This window comes from Rhea pennata, chromosome 13, assembly GCF_028389875.1.
Source record: "Rhea pennata isolate bPtePen1 chromosome 13, bPtePen1.pri, whole genome shotgun sequence".
NCBI lineage: Eukaryota > Metazoa > Chordata > Aves > Rheiformes > Rheidae > Rhea > Rhea pennata.
This window is the reverse complement of record NC_084675.1, coordinates 13,952,736-13,966,436: the sequence shown is the minus strand read 5'-3', so window position 1 is coordinate 13,966,436 and position 13,701 is coordinate 13,952,736. Positions and strand designations below refer to the sequence as shown.

The window sequence follows — 13,701 nt, the reverse complement described above, 5'->3', positions numbered from 1 at the left end:
CAGAAAGCTGCCTAAACTTACCACTTTGGTTAACCAGCCTCTGCAGGGATTTGATCCCTGAAATGGATGGGATTTCTCTGAATTATGTTAATACCAGGTGCAGTTTTAGTTAAATCTCCATCCTGCTGTTTGGAAAGTAAGTGGTACAATCAATGTATTAAAAATAGCCCTTTCTTTTTTTGGGGGGGAGGAGATGACCCCTTGAAATACAGGGAGTTTCCCACCAAGCAGAGCATGGAAGAATGAACTCTTGCTTGGGCAGCTTACAGGCCCTTCATTCCCTCTTTCCCAGGCACAGCTCTTGCTGAAGTCAGTGATGCCTGTGCTGCAGTTTCTTTTTGAAGCAGCTCAGAGGCAAGAAGTTAGTACGAGTGACGTTTTTATTCCTCCTCTGTTCCCCGTCCCTCTCCTTGCTTCAGTCGGAGAACCCCTGCATTTACCCAGCTTGCAGTGGCTGTAGAGTTTGGGAAGGGAAAAGCGAGGAGTGGGGGAAGAACCATCTACAAGTTCCGTCTGGACCTACACGTCTTCTCAGGGCTGGTTATCCACTCCAACCCCCAACTCCCCAGCTTCAGCTGGGACTGAAGGAAAATCAGAAGCTATTATTTGCTTCATGACTACTCCAGCCCTTCCCTTGAATGGAAGCACTGAGTTGCATATAGATTTAATTTCAATATTTTCCTTTTTGCTCTTTCACTCCTTTATATGACCTCTGTGTGCACTAAGATAACGGTCCTAAGATATCCACAGTTAAAATTCTTGAAAAACTCCAGTTAATACAAATTTTTATCCATATAATTGTCATTGATATTTGCCACCAAATAGACCACATCCAGAGTGAAACTGAAAGTTTAGAGTGCCTAAATACTTCAAAAACCCTTAAAACCAAACGTACAAAATACTGATATTAATGAGAAGAACATTGAAAATCTTTGTCCAATCAGGTCTTTCTTGAGGTTAGCATCCAGAATAGTAATTGCCTTTACAATACTCACAACATCCCAACTCCAGTCAAAATGTGGCTGTGGTTTGTTCTGTTGGGCTTGGCATCTGCTCTACATCACATTCCCCAAGTGAATACTCTATTAGTGCATGTTTAAACACAGTCTTGCATTAAGAAATTTAAAAGCTGAAAAACAGACAAAATACTCCTTGCTACATGGCTCTCTGCAATGGCTGGAGACCTCCTTATTCATGTTAGGGAGAAGGACAAGTGGGAGCAGTGTGAGTTAAGGGGGCCATGGTTCAAACCATTGCAAAAGAGAGAGAAGTAGAGCCTGCTCCCAGTTTTTCTAGTTAAAAATAAAATGTCTCTTACCTCATCTTGTTCTTGAAAGGCAGAACATAACTTTGGGAATTAAATAATAGAGGCTTCTTAGTTAATTTTTTTACCTTGTAATTAAAAATGAACCAATTACTAACCAAGACAGAATCAGTAGATGTTAACTAGAAATTTAATTTACAACTCATTTTCTGAAAGCTGAGTATAAAATTTTTCATTACAAAACTCCTAACATATTTTGATTTGATTTTAGAAGGTGATTTTAGAAAATAACATGCTGATTCTAGAACCCTTGAAACTGATGTAAAAAGAGCCAGATATTCTACTAATGAAATCCCTGAACTGATTAAAAGTATATTGTTGCGTATTTTCAGAAGTCTTTTCAGAAGTCTTTGTTTTCAGGGATTTAGTCATTCAGAGTTTTTTTCTGACCCTTGACTAGCTCTACTTTTGACTAAATTTGATATCTTAGCTCCCCTGTATCTTGAAAAATAAAAACTGAATCGGAGTCAGGTCTGCAGGAGGTGTCATTAACTTATTCATTTCTGTTTACTGCCTTATTTTTGTGCTCATCTCACTTCTATACTCTACCTTTGATTTTTAGTACTATGTTTTGAGTTACTACATAAGAGGAAAAAGCAAGAAAACCAGTTTTGCAGGTAACCCTAGCAGTGAAGTCATGTAGGAAATTCTAAACACTTTGTTACTGAAATTTCAAGTACTCCAGCAGAAGTAAGCAATTCTGTAACAAACCTATACCTCGAATTAAGGATTTCCTGCTGCATAGACAATCTTACAGAGATGAGAGAGAAACAGCATCTTGACTCTGCTCTCGGCTCTTAGCTTTCCCGGGGAGGTTGCTCTCATAGTGTGCCGGAGCCCGGCGACGGCAGGGCTCCCAGAACTCTGCGTGGGAACGCAGGCAGCTCGCTGCGGGCGAGAACAGCCCTGAAGTAACTACGCTGAGGCCAACCACAGAGTCAGATATGCAGAGGATAGGAACAGGCATGCTAGTGACTTGAAGGCCCAGTTGGTTCAGCTCTCTGTGCAGCCCACAGCTGGGTTGCTTCTACCCTTCAGCTGGCTGAGGAGTGTGTTAACACCAGTGTCTAGACTGCTCGGTGCTTGGGAAAGAGGCTGACTTTCGCCCTGTGTCTGCGCAGTGGCCAACAACGCTATCTGCACATTGCCTCCCAATTAAACGATAAAAATAAGAATGCCAGTAGGAGTAAGAATCTTGTATATGGATTCGCTGGTCGTGCATTTACCATACATATGAATTCAGTGTCTTTATCTGCGTTACAAGTAAAAGCTTATATTGCTAAATGAATAAAAAAGCAGAGTGAAAACAGCTCAGTCTTTTAGTTTCTGTTTTGACTACTTTGCAGTTTAGTACAGATAGTGACTTTAGATCTGCTCCAGAGTATCAAGATGAGCACAGAAAATACTAATTTACTGATAAATACTAACTGGTTTGTGGGGTTTTTTTTGTTTATGTACCCAGTTTTTCTTTTTTGAACTTAATGGACTACCATAATGGTGCAGGCTGTGAGTTGTAAACCATGCACAGAAATGTTGATTTATTGAATAAAATGTTTTCATTAATGTTTTTAAAAGTCATGAAAACTTATTCATTACTCGTGACTGTCGCTTATCTTGCTTTCTTTTGGCTCTCACGTGTCAGACTTTTAAGAATATTTTCCAAATGAAACCAAGCAGGAAGAATAGAGACTCAAGAACTCTATAGTCAGAGCTCAAAAGATTTTATGCAACTGTACTCTATAGCCTAAAAAATTTCCACTGGAAAAGTTACTGTCGGGTAAATATGAGAGGTGGCTGTCAGATTGCATAAGTTTTTTCAAAGCTCTTTTTTTTCCCCCATGAACCAAACAGCTAAAAGCCTTCCATTCTCTTTTGCCTTGCAAATGCAACAGTAGCCCTGACTTTACAGAAGAGAATAATTTAATTTGCTGTGCTGTCTTAGACAGGGACTTACATGCAGCAAAATCTGACATTTTTATCTAGACTATATTATGTAAAGCAATGAGCTGAGGGACCAGGTTCATGTTACAACTGTTGACAGCTAATGTTTTTCAGTAAGTCATGTAGCAGGAGGGGAGTGTCACCCTTCCATTCCCAGCGTACTACAGACTCACTGCTGTAAGGGTGACAATGTGTAACCATGGAGGTGGGAAAGATAAAATAGAAGTTGACATGAAAAGCATGTGACAAAGGGGAGCCCTACAACCTAGAGCTGAAAAAACTGTGAGAAAGTTGTTCAGCTCTCAGCTGATATCCAAAGAAAATTATGTTCTTTTTATTGAGCAACATTGATGAACAGTCTTCAATAAATTCCAAAGCAGACCTGTAATGAACTTAAAGTGGAGCTGGTGTAAACTGGGATGGTGTTAGAATTTTTTGGTGTATTCTAGTTGAGATACATTTCTGTAGTTTCATGCCTTTTGCATCTTTGGTCTGCAAAAGTAATAAATAGGGCATGACCTCTTGCAGATACTTTTGCAACGTCAAACAAATCAAGCTGTTGTCATCTGAGTACCTGTCACAGCAAGATGACTGCAAAAAGAAATGCAAAGATTGTTCTCACTGAGCAGACCAAAATCAAGAAATGCCACTGACCTTACAGTAATTTCAACAAGCTCTTCGCCAGCCCAGAAACGTGCAACAGAGCGAGGCAGTCTGAACATTAGTTGTGTCCACTGTTACTTACAGCTTTTACTTAGAGATCATTGCTTCACCTAGAAATGTATGGAAGCCAAGACCAACACACAGAAGTTGTGTGTTCACTCTGACCTAGCCAGCTTTAATTAAATTGGCTGTCTTCTCCACTACCTGGAGCTCCTGAAAGCTCTTTATTAAGCATAATGCATTACAATAATCCAATTTAGAGGTGATAAAAATTATTGTTCTTCTGCCGAGGTATCTACTGAACTGAAAACTGCCATTGCCAAAGTAAGGGTCACAACCTGCAACCAAAGCAGGACTGCTAGCCTAATAGAAAAGTAATTCTTTAGGCCTGACAGAAGTGGGACTTACTTTCTGTAGGTCTCACTAGCCTGTTCTGAGTAGGAGCAACTTTTGATTCTGTTCTTGTACTCTGAATCCTGTCCTTTCTCCAGTCCCTGCTTTGGGCCTTAGAAACGCTTTATTTAGGAGGGTGAAAAAATGGTATTTTCAAATTCTACTGTTGTATTCTATTGTTCTCAGACTCTGAATTTGCTGAATTTTAGTTCAGATAATATATCTCTTTCAGGCCCTGTGATAAATATGGGAAATACTAGAAAAAAATTGGTAGGCTCCTAATTGGTTTCCAGTGATTGATTTAGACAGCAGGTTCATAAATAAGAAAAAAAAGAGAGTAAGATAAGGGGGAAGTCTTTAGAACATAAACTGTCCATTTTATCCAGCTACCAGAACATTTTCTTATTATATGATTATTAATGGCAAGATAACCGCTGGTGAAGAACTTAGTGTCGAAGTAAATTCCTTTGCCTGCTTCCTACTTTCTAGCTCTGGAATGCTTAGTTCATTTTTGAGTTAAACAAAGCAGTTTCTCCTTTGATTCTGAACAGTGTGTCAGAGAGATGGCATTTGGAGGTAAATAATGAGTCCTTCATTCTCTCTTTTTGTCTTTTACTTCTCGTGCCCATGTCATAGGGCACAAGGAAAATTAACATCATTTCCAATTTCAATTTTTAGAAATTGACTTCAATAGCTTCAGAGTTCAGATGTTCCTTTATTTAAAGAAGGAATAAAATTGTCCATTATAACACCAGATATTATAAAATAAAATGTAGATTAAACAACAGTCCTGAAATGCAAAGACCTTTGAGTGTAAATGTAGATTCAGTGAGGTCTCCGTGATGTACATGCAGTTAAGCTTACACTGTCCCTGAATAAAGTTACTAGTTCTAAAGCCAATTTCAGCATAATTCAAGTATTATCCTACTTTCCTTAGACTACCTCTTAGCAATGTTTTATCATACACTAGATGCTTAATCACTGTTAATTCACTTTTTTTCTTTTTCAGTAAAAAATCTGTGTTATGCAATCTTACTACGTAGGCAGTGAGTTGTTTTTTCTAGTCCTATTTTGAGAAAATATATCTAAGTAAAATTACATTTTTGGTGATAGTAAGTCTTCCCCCAGCAGCTAACATTCATCTAATTTTATGTGAATTGACTGTACGCTTTTTACTTTTGGCAGATGGAGGAATGATTTTCTTCACATTTTTCATATTGTGAAGAATTTACAGAAGCTAGTTTAGCAATAGTAAGCGGAGGAGTCTTTGATTTGTTTACCTCACATATTTGTCACATATAAAAGGCAATGTCCTTCCACTGTAGATGTTAATGATCAGAGCTGTTCCAAATGAATTTGTGCCAACACAAAATCCACCACAACAATTAGCAGTAATAGGAACTTGAGCTGGCAACAGCAGTAGAGGCAGTAAGGATTAAATGACTGTGAACTGTCCCTCCATATTAAAATTGACGTGCACTGGCAAAAACAGAGAAAATTCATGCCACTGTTACCGCTGCCATTCTTTTCTGGTAATAAAGGGAAAATACTGCTGTCTGGCACTCACAGTATTTTTTCCAACATAGATTCACACCCATTAATGGCAAGAATCTGAGTATCCATTCCAATAAAACATCTCAAATTACAAAACCTATGGATGAATTTCAAATACTTAAAGATATAAATAGCCTCTTGAAGAAATGGAGTTGATTTTTGGAGACATTTGACGGATAAGTGTCTGTAACTGATTTCTTGTTGGTTTGTGCACGTACTTCCAAAAAGTATGCTTTGAAAGTTCCACTGAATAACATCAAAAAATGTAGTGCTTTTCTGGGTAGAAAAGTTTCCAGGAGCTACAAAATCTCTTCAGAATAGTACTCCTGGTAATACTTCCACAGCATAGAATATAGTCTTGGTCTAGAGCAGGTTATTATTAGAGCTGCAATAAAAATGAAGCCTCCCCTTATTCATGAACCAGGGCTGAATTATGCTAATCATTGCATAAACAAATGAAAAGAGTATAGTGATTCTTTGAATAAGTATTTTATTGTTCAGTATTTATTGAGAGAATACATTATAGATCAACCTAGGTTTCTTTAGTGACTCACAGTTTGTTTCATAGTGTCCTACATGACATACTTTGAAAACACAAATTATTTTCCACAGTGTAAAGTAACTTCTAGCAGTGTGCTAGAGCGCATCATGAATATTTCAGCCTTCAGAGTTGTCCAAACCTAATCTTATGAATTCATGAATACAGAAAAACATCTGATTTGTAGGTCAGACTATGCAAAAGCACAGCTGTTAACCATGACCTTGAAGACGCTTTGCAGCTGCATTTCTGTTGCAGCATCAAGAGTGACACATCCTTGTGACAGTCAGAACTTCATGAAAAGCTGCATCTTAAAGTCTGGGCTTTCATCACATTCCTTGTATTTATTATGGACAGAATTCAGCAGTTAAATCTTGCATATCAAATCAAACATGCCAGTCTTCTGCTGGTCTCTATTCTGAAAGCACCAAGCAGCCAAAAAAAAGACAAAAGCTTTGCAAGCACACAAGGAATGACATTGTAGTTAGTCATTAGCTTTAGCATGAGCATGAATAGATTTGTGCCACATTTAGGCACATGAATTTGGACGTTTTTGCTGCAGATTTTTCTGCACCAGCGCATTGCTTTTTTAACAGTCAAAGCTTCAGTGTAAATGGATGCCTTGTGCCATACTCTGACAGTGGTTAGATCTCCCACTGAAAATAACTTATTATCAACAGTGTGAATCAACAGTGGTGAAAAAAGCCCAATTCAATTAAGATGTATCATCAGGTTAAGTGGAAGCTTTAGCAGTGGGACAGAATTACTCATTTTAGACTTCACCTAGAGCACAAAATACCTCTCTTCATAAGAAAAGTGATGTGACCTGTGTAACAGCAACACATGCTAAAGGAATTAGCTGTGCTTCTAACCAAACAGCCCCACCAGCGGCACATCACTGATTCTATAGGCTCAAAGCAAAGAGCATTACCTACATAGACCTGATGCCATTTCCCATGGTACTAGCTGTTCCCTGAGAAGCGCCCAAGCACTGGACTAACCTGGTGGAGTTTATTCAAGCTCATGTAAGCCTGCTGTAAGGTATGACAGATGATGCAATAGATCTGCTATATGGGAAAGATCAGCCACTGTAAAACCACAGGCAAAAAGCATTCCTTAGCATCTTGAACAATCTCTCCTAACAGCTAGACTCGGCCGAGGAGAGCAGAGAGAGACACAGGAGGACAATATTTTATTGACAGTGGGAAGTGAGCTTCTGGAAGAATTTGAGAGATTGTATCCTACGCAAAGAGGAATTTACAAAGCAAATGTAGCAAGCCCAGGGGTTTCACTGAGACATGATTGCTAGCTAAGCATTTTAACTTCATGAAAAGCAAACAGGGAAAAATTATGGAAAAGCATTAATTTTAACAACACAAAACAAATATGGAAAATGTAATAGCACTGAAGGTCACAACACGTACTGGAGTCCCTACCTCCACTTCTTTCAAACAGCTTTGCCAAGCTGGTTTGATCTTGAAAACACTAAAATGTATCTACAGACCTGTGAATGGATGAGGGAATTACATTACCACCAGAAAAGGGGAGGGAAGTCATTTGCTTATTGACTATAACACAAAACCTTCAAGATAGGAGAAGACTTTAGTAAAACACTATAGGCTTCAATTTGTCAATGTAACTAGACATAAGACTTCTATCTAACTAAAGGCATTATACAGAGGCCTGTTCCCACCAGAGCTGAGCTGAGCACCAGCTGAAGACAAACAGTAAAAAAGGTTCAGATCCTGCTCTGCTTCCCAACACAAGTTGTCATAGTAGAATATTCATAAAGGTAAAGAAGTAGGGTCTACCTCTAGAAAGCTATCTAAAAAGGAATGGACAGAGTATTCCTGGTTCATTCCATTCCAGAAGTTTATCGTGTGTAAGTTTGCATCGCTCAGTTGAGGACTGTAACTTTCTGTACTGTGAAAAAAGGCCAGTATAAAAATATTGCTCTTTTATCCATGCTATGAGAAAAGCACAGTTTATTATAACAGGAAATAATACTTTATTATAAAATCCACCTGTAAACAAGTAACAAATTAATTGAATAACAGCTAATGGAAGTGCAAATTAACTTCATAAAATGGTATTTATTCTGTATGTAACTATATATATAATTTGCTTTCTCCCATTCTAATATGGATCTACTCCTCCTACCCCCCCATTTTAAAAAGTTTAACATTGCTTACTTTATACTAAAAAGAGTGTACGAGCCTGCGTACATTTTTCAAGTTTTACTCTGCAAATGAGAAAAGTTTGTGGTGATAATTCATTTTATCATCATCCTTTCTCATCTTTGTATCTCTGGTATCCACAGGACAAGAGGACATAAAATATATGTACACAATATATGAAAGTGTGGGCACGTGAAGCCACTTGCTAGTTCATTTACTTGCACATATTGAAACTTAAACCATGTATCAATGAAGCAGATACTGTAATGCAACTTCCAGTCTTGCTTGCGCACCTTAAGGCATTAAAGTCTCAATGGATAGTCATTCGTTTCATCACCATGAGGATCATCCATATGCTTCTCAAAACAGTCAAATGCTTATTCAGCAGCCACGTGCAACATCTGGCTTTGCTGAAAGCTTCTAAAGCACAGATAAGTCATGACAAGATTTTGATTTTGCTTTGAAAGCCATCTTCTTATTGTTCTTTGCTACAATTCTCCCAAGGAATCGCTTTGCCTTTTTGCCTATGCTTTCTCTTCTTTTTGTGTTGGCCATTCTCCTAGCGTTGTCTTCTTTACTGTCTTTGCGCAGTCTTATTTGCCGAACAATACCTTCAAACAGGTCCTTGACATTATGGTGAAGGGCAGCTGAGGTCTCAATGAACTTGCAGTCAAATACCACAGCACAGGCCCGGCCCTCTGGATCAAAAGAGAAAGCAGGGAGATGAGTGGAAACTGACATTTTCTATTCATTTAGACTCGCAGAGAAGACTGAAATTTGACTTAAAAGTAAGGAGAGTGCCTTTAATGCCACAGGAGAGCTTTATTATATGATAGGAAGGTTCATATTTGCAGTGATGGTTTTGAGCCTTTACTTTTCAAGGTTTTGTTGTGGTGGTGTCAGAAAAGTCACTTGACTATCAGTTCTGAATATAAGGCAACAGCAGCTCTATAGGCAGAGTGTCTCACTATTATTTCAGATCTGTAACAGCTGTAAGAGAGGGATTTAGATGCATACTTGCTTTCTGATAGGAAAGACAGTGTGAGGTACCATTTCCAAGACAGTTCCAAATGAAGTGCAATAACAGTCCAAAAGCTCCAGTCATTAAACAGATCACTAGGGGTCATGAAGTTGTAGATCACTGGATTTAGTTAGAACTGCATTCAGAATAGAAAATGCTCAGTCCTTGATGTTCCAGAGGTAAGCATGTAACTCTGGAACATTGCTGAACTGCAAATTTCCACATCTGGCTTGTGGTAAATAATGACAAAGTCACAAAGCTGAGCAAAGCAATGGCATCACCACTAGGACAGGTCAACCATGCACTGCCAACCTGAAAACAATCTCCTGATGAGCTCTGATCAGTTCCCTGTTTACACTACTGGACATTTAACACAGGGGACACAGCAGAACCAGACTGCAGCTGTTCTTGCATCAAGGTACTGATATTTCATAGTACTCTTCCCAGTAAAGGAAACACTCAAGTTTAAGTGAAATTAATGCTGTGCTGTTGGGACTGTTTACTGTGCTCTAGTTCAGAAATGCACTAGCTGAGAAAGCTCTGACTGACCACAGCTGTAGAACAGGTACATAAAGATTTCCAAGTTGTGTGAGCCTGGTACCTTTAGCTCACCTCAAATGTACCGGAACTGCTTTAGTAGAAAGACCATTGTACAGCCTCTTTAGAGGCTGCCAGCTAGCTTGATGGGTTTTATGCTATGGCCCTCCTGTCCCTTAAACAGAGCTGAGACTATCACATCTTGATACTAGTAAGTGCTACTGCATATGTAACATTTAATTAAGCCTTTTCAGTTCATATTGCCCCAATAGTATAATAAATTGTAATAAATTGTACACAGAGCAATATGCTAAAGCTGCAGCTCTGAGGCATTCTTTCCCTTGCACTGCAGTTAGGAGCATTACTCTGTACAGCCAGAAATGCTCTTCTACCACCATCTCCATCTCTATCCTGTTGTATAAAGTCCCTCAGCATGGACATGTTTGCTTGATTTCTCAAATATGCCTTCTTCTATATCAAAGCTGAACCAGTTCTATTAGATCAGGACCCTCTGCAGCCTTTGGTGCTATTTTAAGTATTACTTTACAAGTAGTGTCTCTTACCATCAACAGAGACCTCCCGGGATCTGACCAGGTCACTCTTATTGCCTACAAGAATAATAGGAATATCTTCTGTTTGTCTTGCTCTTCTTAGCTGGATTCTTAACTCAGAAGCCTTTTCAAAGCTAACTTTGTCTGTCACTGAGTATACAATAATATAAGCATCTCCCATCTTCATACAGTGATTCTGAAGCCATTGACTATCATCCTAAAACAGAAGGCAAAATATATTTATTGTATTGCAAATTTATTAAACAGTACATCTAACTAATGATTTAATTATTGCAAGCACCCTAAAGATATTTGTCTTAGCTTTACTATGAAGAGTCAGTAAAAATAAAGCAACCTCCCCAAAGCGTTCTTAAAAATGACCTGATTTGAACATATATTGCAAAACAATTATCTTGTTTCCAGAAATACTAATAGGTCTGGCAAAGATCAGAGCAAGACCCCTCATCTGGCAAGTATTTCTCAGGCTGCTCACACTTATTCAAGGCAATGAGGAGTCACCCTCAGGGTTTGAAATTGCCTGTCCAACTAGAAGTCAATTGCAAGTATAAACATAGAACAAACCCTATATATAACATTAAAAATATACAGAAATGGAACAACTGTGCACCAGATTGGTAGAGTGGACTACCAACCAATCAAAAGAAAATCTTCATGTCTGCACGTACCTGCTCCCATATGTCGAACACCACGAGAGATGCTTCTTCTCCGTCAACCACAATCGACCTGTCGTATGTGTTTCCTAGAGGGGAGGATGTTCGGGACCGAGTTAGCCCCCGTCCCTTGGGCAGCTGCAGCTGCCCACGGAGCCCCCACCGCACGCCCCTGCCCTCACCAGCCTCCTCCGCGTCCGCACCATCCTCGATGCCGCCAAAGATGCGGGCCAGGCTGGTCTTGCCGACGCCGTGCTCGCCCAGAAGGATCACCTTGTAGAGGTTGCTGTCGGAGTCGCTGCCCGAGGAGATGACGGAGTCGGAGGAGTCGGAGGCCCAGCTCTCGCGGTGCGCCTCGCCGGGGCTGTACGAGGTGCAGCGCACCAGGCCGGCGAGCTCGCCCTGCGGCAGGGCCGCCCGCAGGTCCCGCTCGTCCACCGGCATGCTCCGCCGGTGCAGGTGCTGGTGCGCCGAGAAGGGCATGCTGCCGCGCCGCTTGTCCAGGTAGCGCAGCTTGTCGCCGCGGTTCAGAGTCATGGGGGCGCCGGGTGCGGCTGTCGGCGGGGAGAGAAGGCGTCAGACCCCGCCGTGCCGGGCACCCCACGCGCGGCCGCGCCGCGGAGCAGCGCCTTACCTCGGGTGCTCGGCGCAGGGACGGCTCGGCTGGCTCGGCTCGGCACGGGACGTGCGCGGAGGAGAGCGGGAGTCCCCGGAGGAGAGCGGGAGTCCTCGGGCGCGGGAGCCCCGCCGCTGGTAGCCCGCTCGCTACTGCTGCCGCCGCAGCTCCCAGCGAGCGCTGCCGCCGCGCTGCGCCGCGCTCCTATTTATGGCCCGGCCGCCGCCGCCGCCTCCCCGCCCCGCCGTGACGCGCGCCGGGCGGCGCCGCGCCAGCGCCGCCGTGGGCAGCGCCGCCCGCCGCGGCCCGGGAGCCCCGGGAGTCCCGGCGGCGGCCCCGGGAGTCCCGGCGGCGGCGGCGGCGGCCCCGGGAGTCCTGGCGGGGGGGAGTCCCGGCGGCCCCGGGAGTCCCGGCGGCGGGGAACCCCGGCGGCGGCGGCGGCGGCGGCGGTGGGGGCGCGGGGCAGAGGCCGCCGCTCCGCGGCGCTTTTCCCGCGGGCCGCCGGCCCCAGCCTCCCCCAAACGGTGCGAAACACCCGGGCGTTTCAGGGGGGATCGCCCGTGCGCGGGGTGTGCGGAGAGGCTGCGGAGCCGTAGGCAGCGCTGCTCGCGAGCAAGCTGCCCCTGGGGCTGGCGCTGCCCGTGGGGCTGGCTCTGCCCGGGGCCTCGCTCCTTGCTACCTTCACGCCTCCGCCCGGGGAGCCCCGTAGTAGGCCAGCGTGTCCGCAGTGCGTTAGGGTTAGGTTCATTACTGATGTGTGCAGTAGTGCTACGAATAATAACTTGCATTGCTTAGCGTTCGCATTGCTTGATGTCTGGGAGCTGCTTAGTGCCTGTATTAAGTGTTGCACACACAGACTACAGAGTGTTGCCTGTGTGCACACGTGTGCCGTTTGTGGTCTAGGAGGCCTAAATAAAAAATAAAGGTCAAATTCTTCACTTGATTTTGCCCGAGCCGCTCAACGAGACTGTGAAAGTTTTATCTTTTGAGTGACACAGTCATTACCGTGTGATCAAGTGGAGAAACGACTAACCAGATATCTATCCTTGTACTCTGAATGGCTCATCCAAGCATCGTGTATACAGTTTATTATTTACTTAGCAACCAAATGCTAGGCATTTTACAGGCAGAACAACCCCCGTTCCCGCTCTGAAACGATTACAGCCTGATCAGTACAGGAAAATCCCTGTGACTCTCTATAGGGACCGTTGCCATCAAATTCATGCAAGCTTAAGGGTTTATAAATCAAATGCAGAAACAAGGCTAAAGAAAGCAACGGATGGATAGGGAAGTGATGCAAACGAAGTGATGGAAATAGGAATAAAGCAAGGGAGAGAAAAGAATCTGTGGAACTGGGTTATGGGGTTGCTTAGCCAATAAAGCATGACATACCGGCTCAGAAACGTCTTTTACTCTTGTAACATGTTACACTTTTGAGGCTCAAATGAGACAGAGGTAAACATGAAAAATACCTTAAAGATATTAAAGAACCGGTGGGAATTCATGTTTTTCCTATGAAATAAAATCAGTGAATATTTTGTCATTTTCTGAGCTAATTGTAATTGTCTGGTCCATGCTCTTGGGGTGGTTTTTGGCCCCCTTGCCCTGGTAACTGCAGTTTCAAGTATTACTGTGGCAGTTAAAGATCGCCAATTGCTTGCAGCAAGTTCTCTCTGCCTGTCTCACAAAATAGCAACCAAAATAGCCTTGTCAGT

General features: G+C 42.4%; 1 protein-coding gene across 1 annotated transcript; it reads right to left on the bottom strand.

Annotated features, from left to right (window-relative positions):
• Positions 1 to 8,381: 8,381 nt before the first annotated feature.
• On the bottom strand, positions 8,382 to 12,155 carry RRAD (RRAD, Ras related glycolysis inhibitor and calcium channel regulator). Its single transcript, XM_062586565.1, has 5 exons — positions 12,005 to 12,155; positions 11,553 to 11,924; positions 11,386 to 11,459; positions 10,712 to 10,916; positions 8,382 to 9,288 (listed from the first exon to the last, which is right to left on the bottom strand). Exons 2-5 carry the CDS (start codon positions 11,905 to 11,907, stop codon positions 9,011 to 9,013), a joined length of 912 nt encoding a protein of 303 aa, XP_062442549.1. The 5' UTR covers positions 11,908 to 11,924; positions 12,005 to 12,155; the 3' UTR covers positions 8,382 to 9,010.
• Positions 12,156 to 13,701: the final 1,546 nt, after the last annotated feature.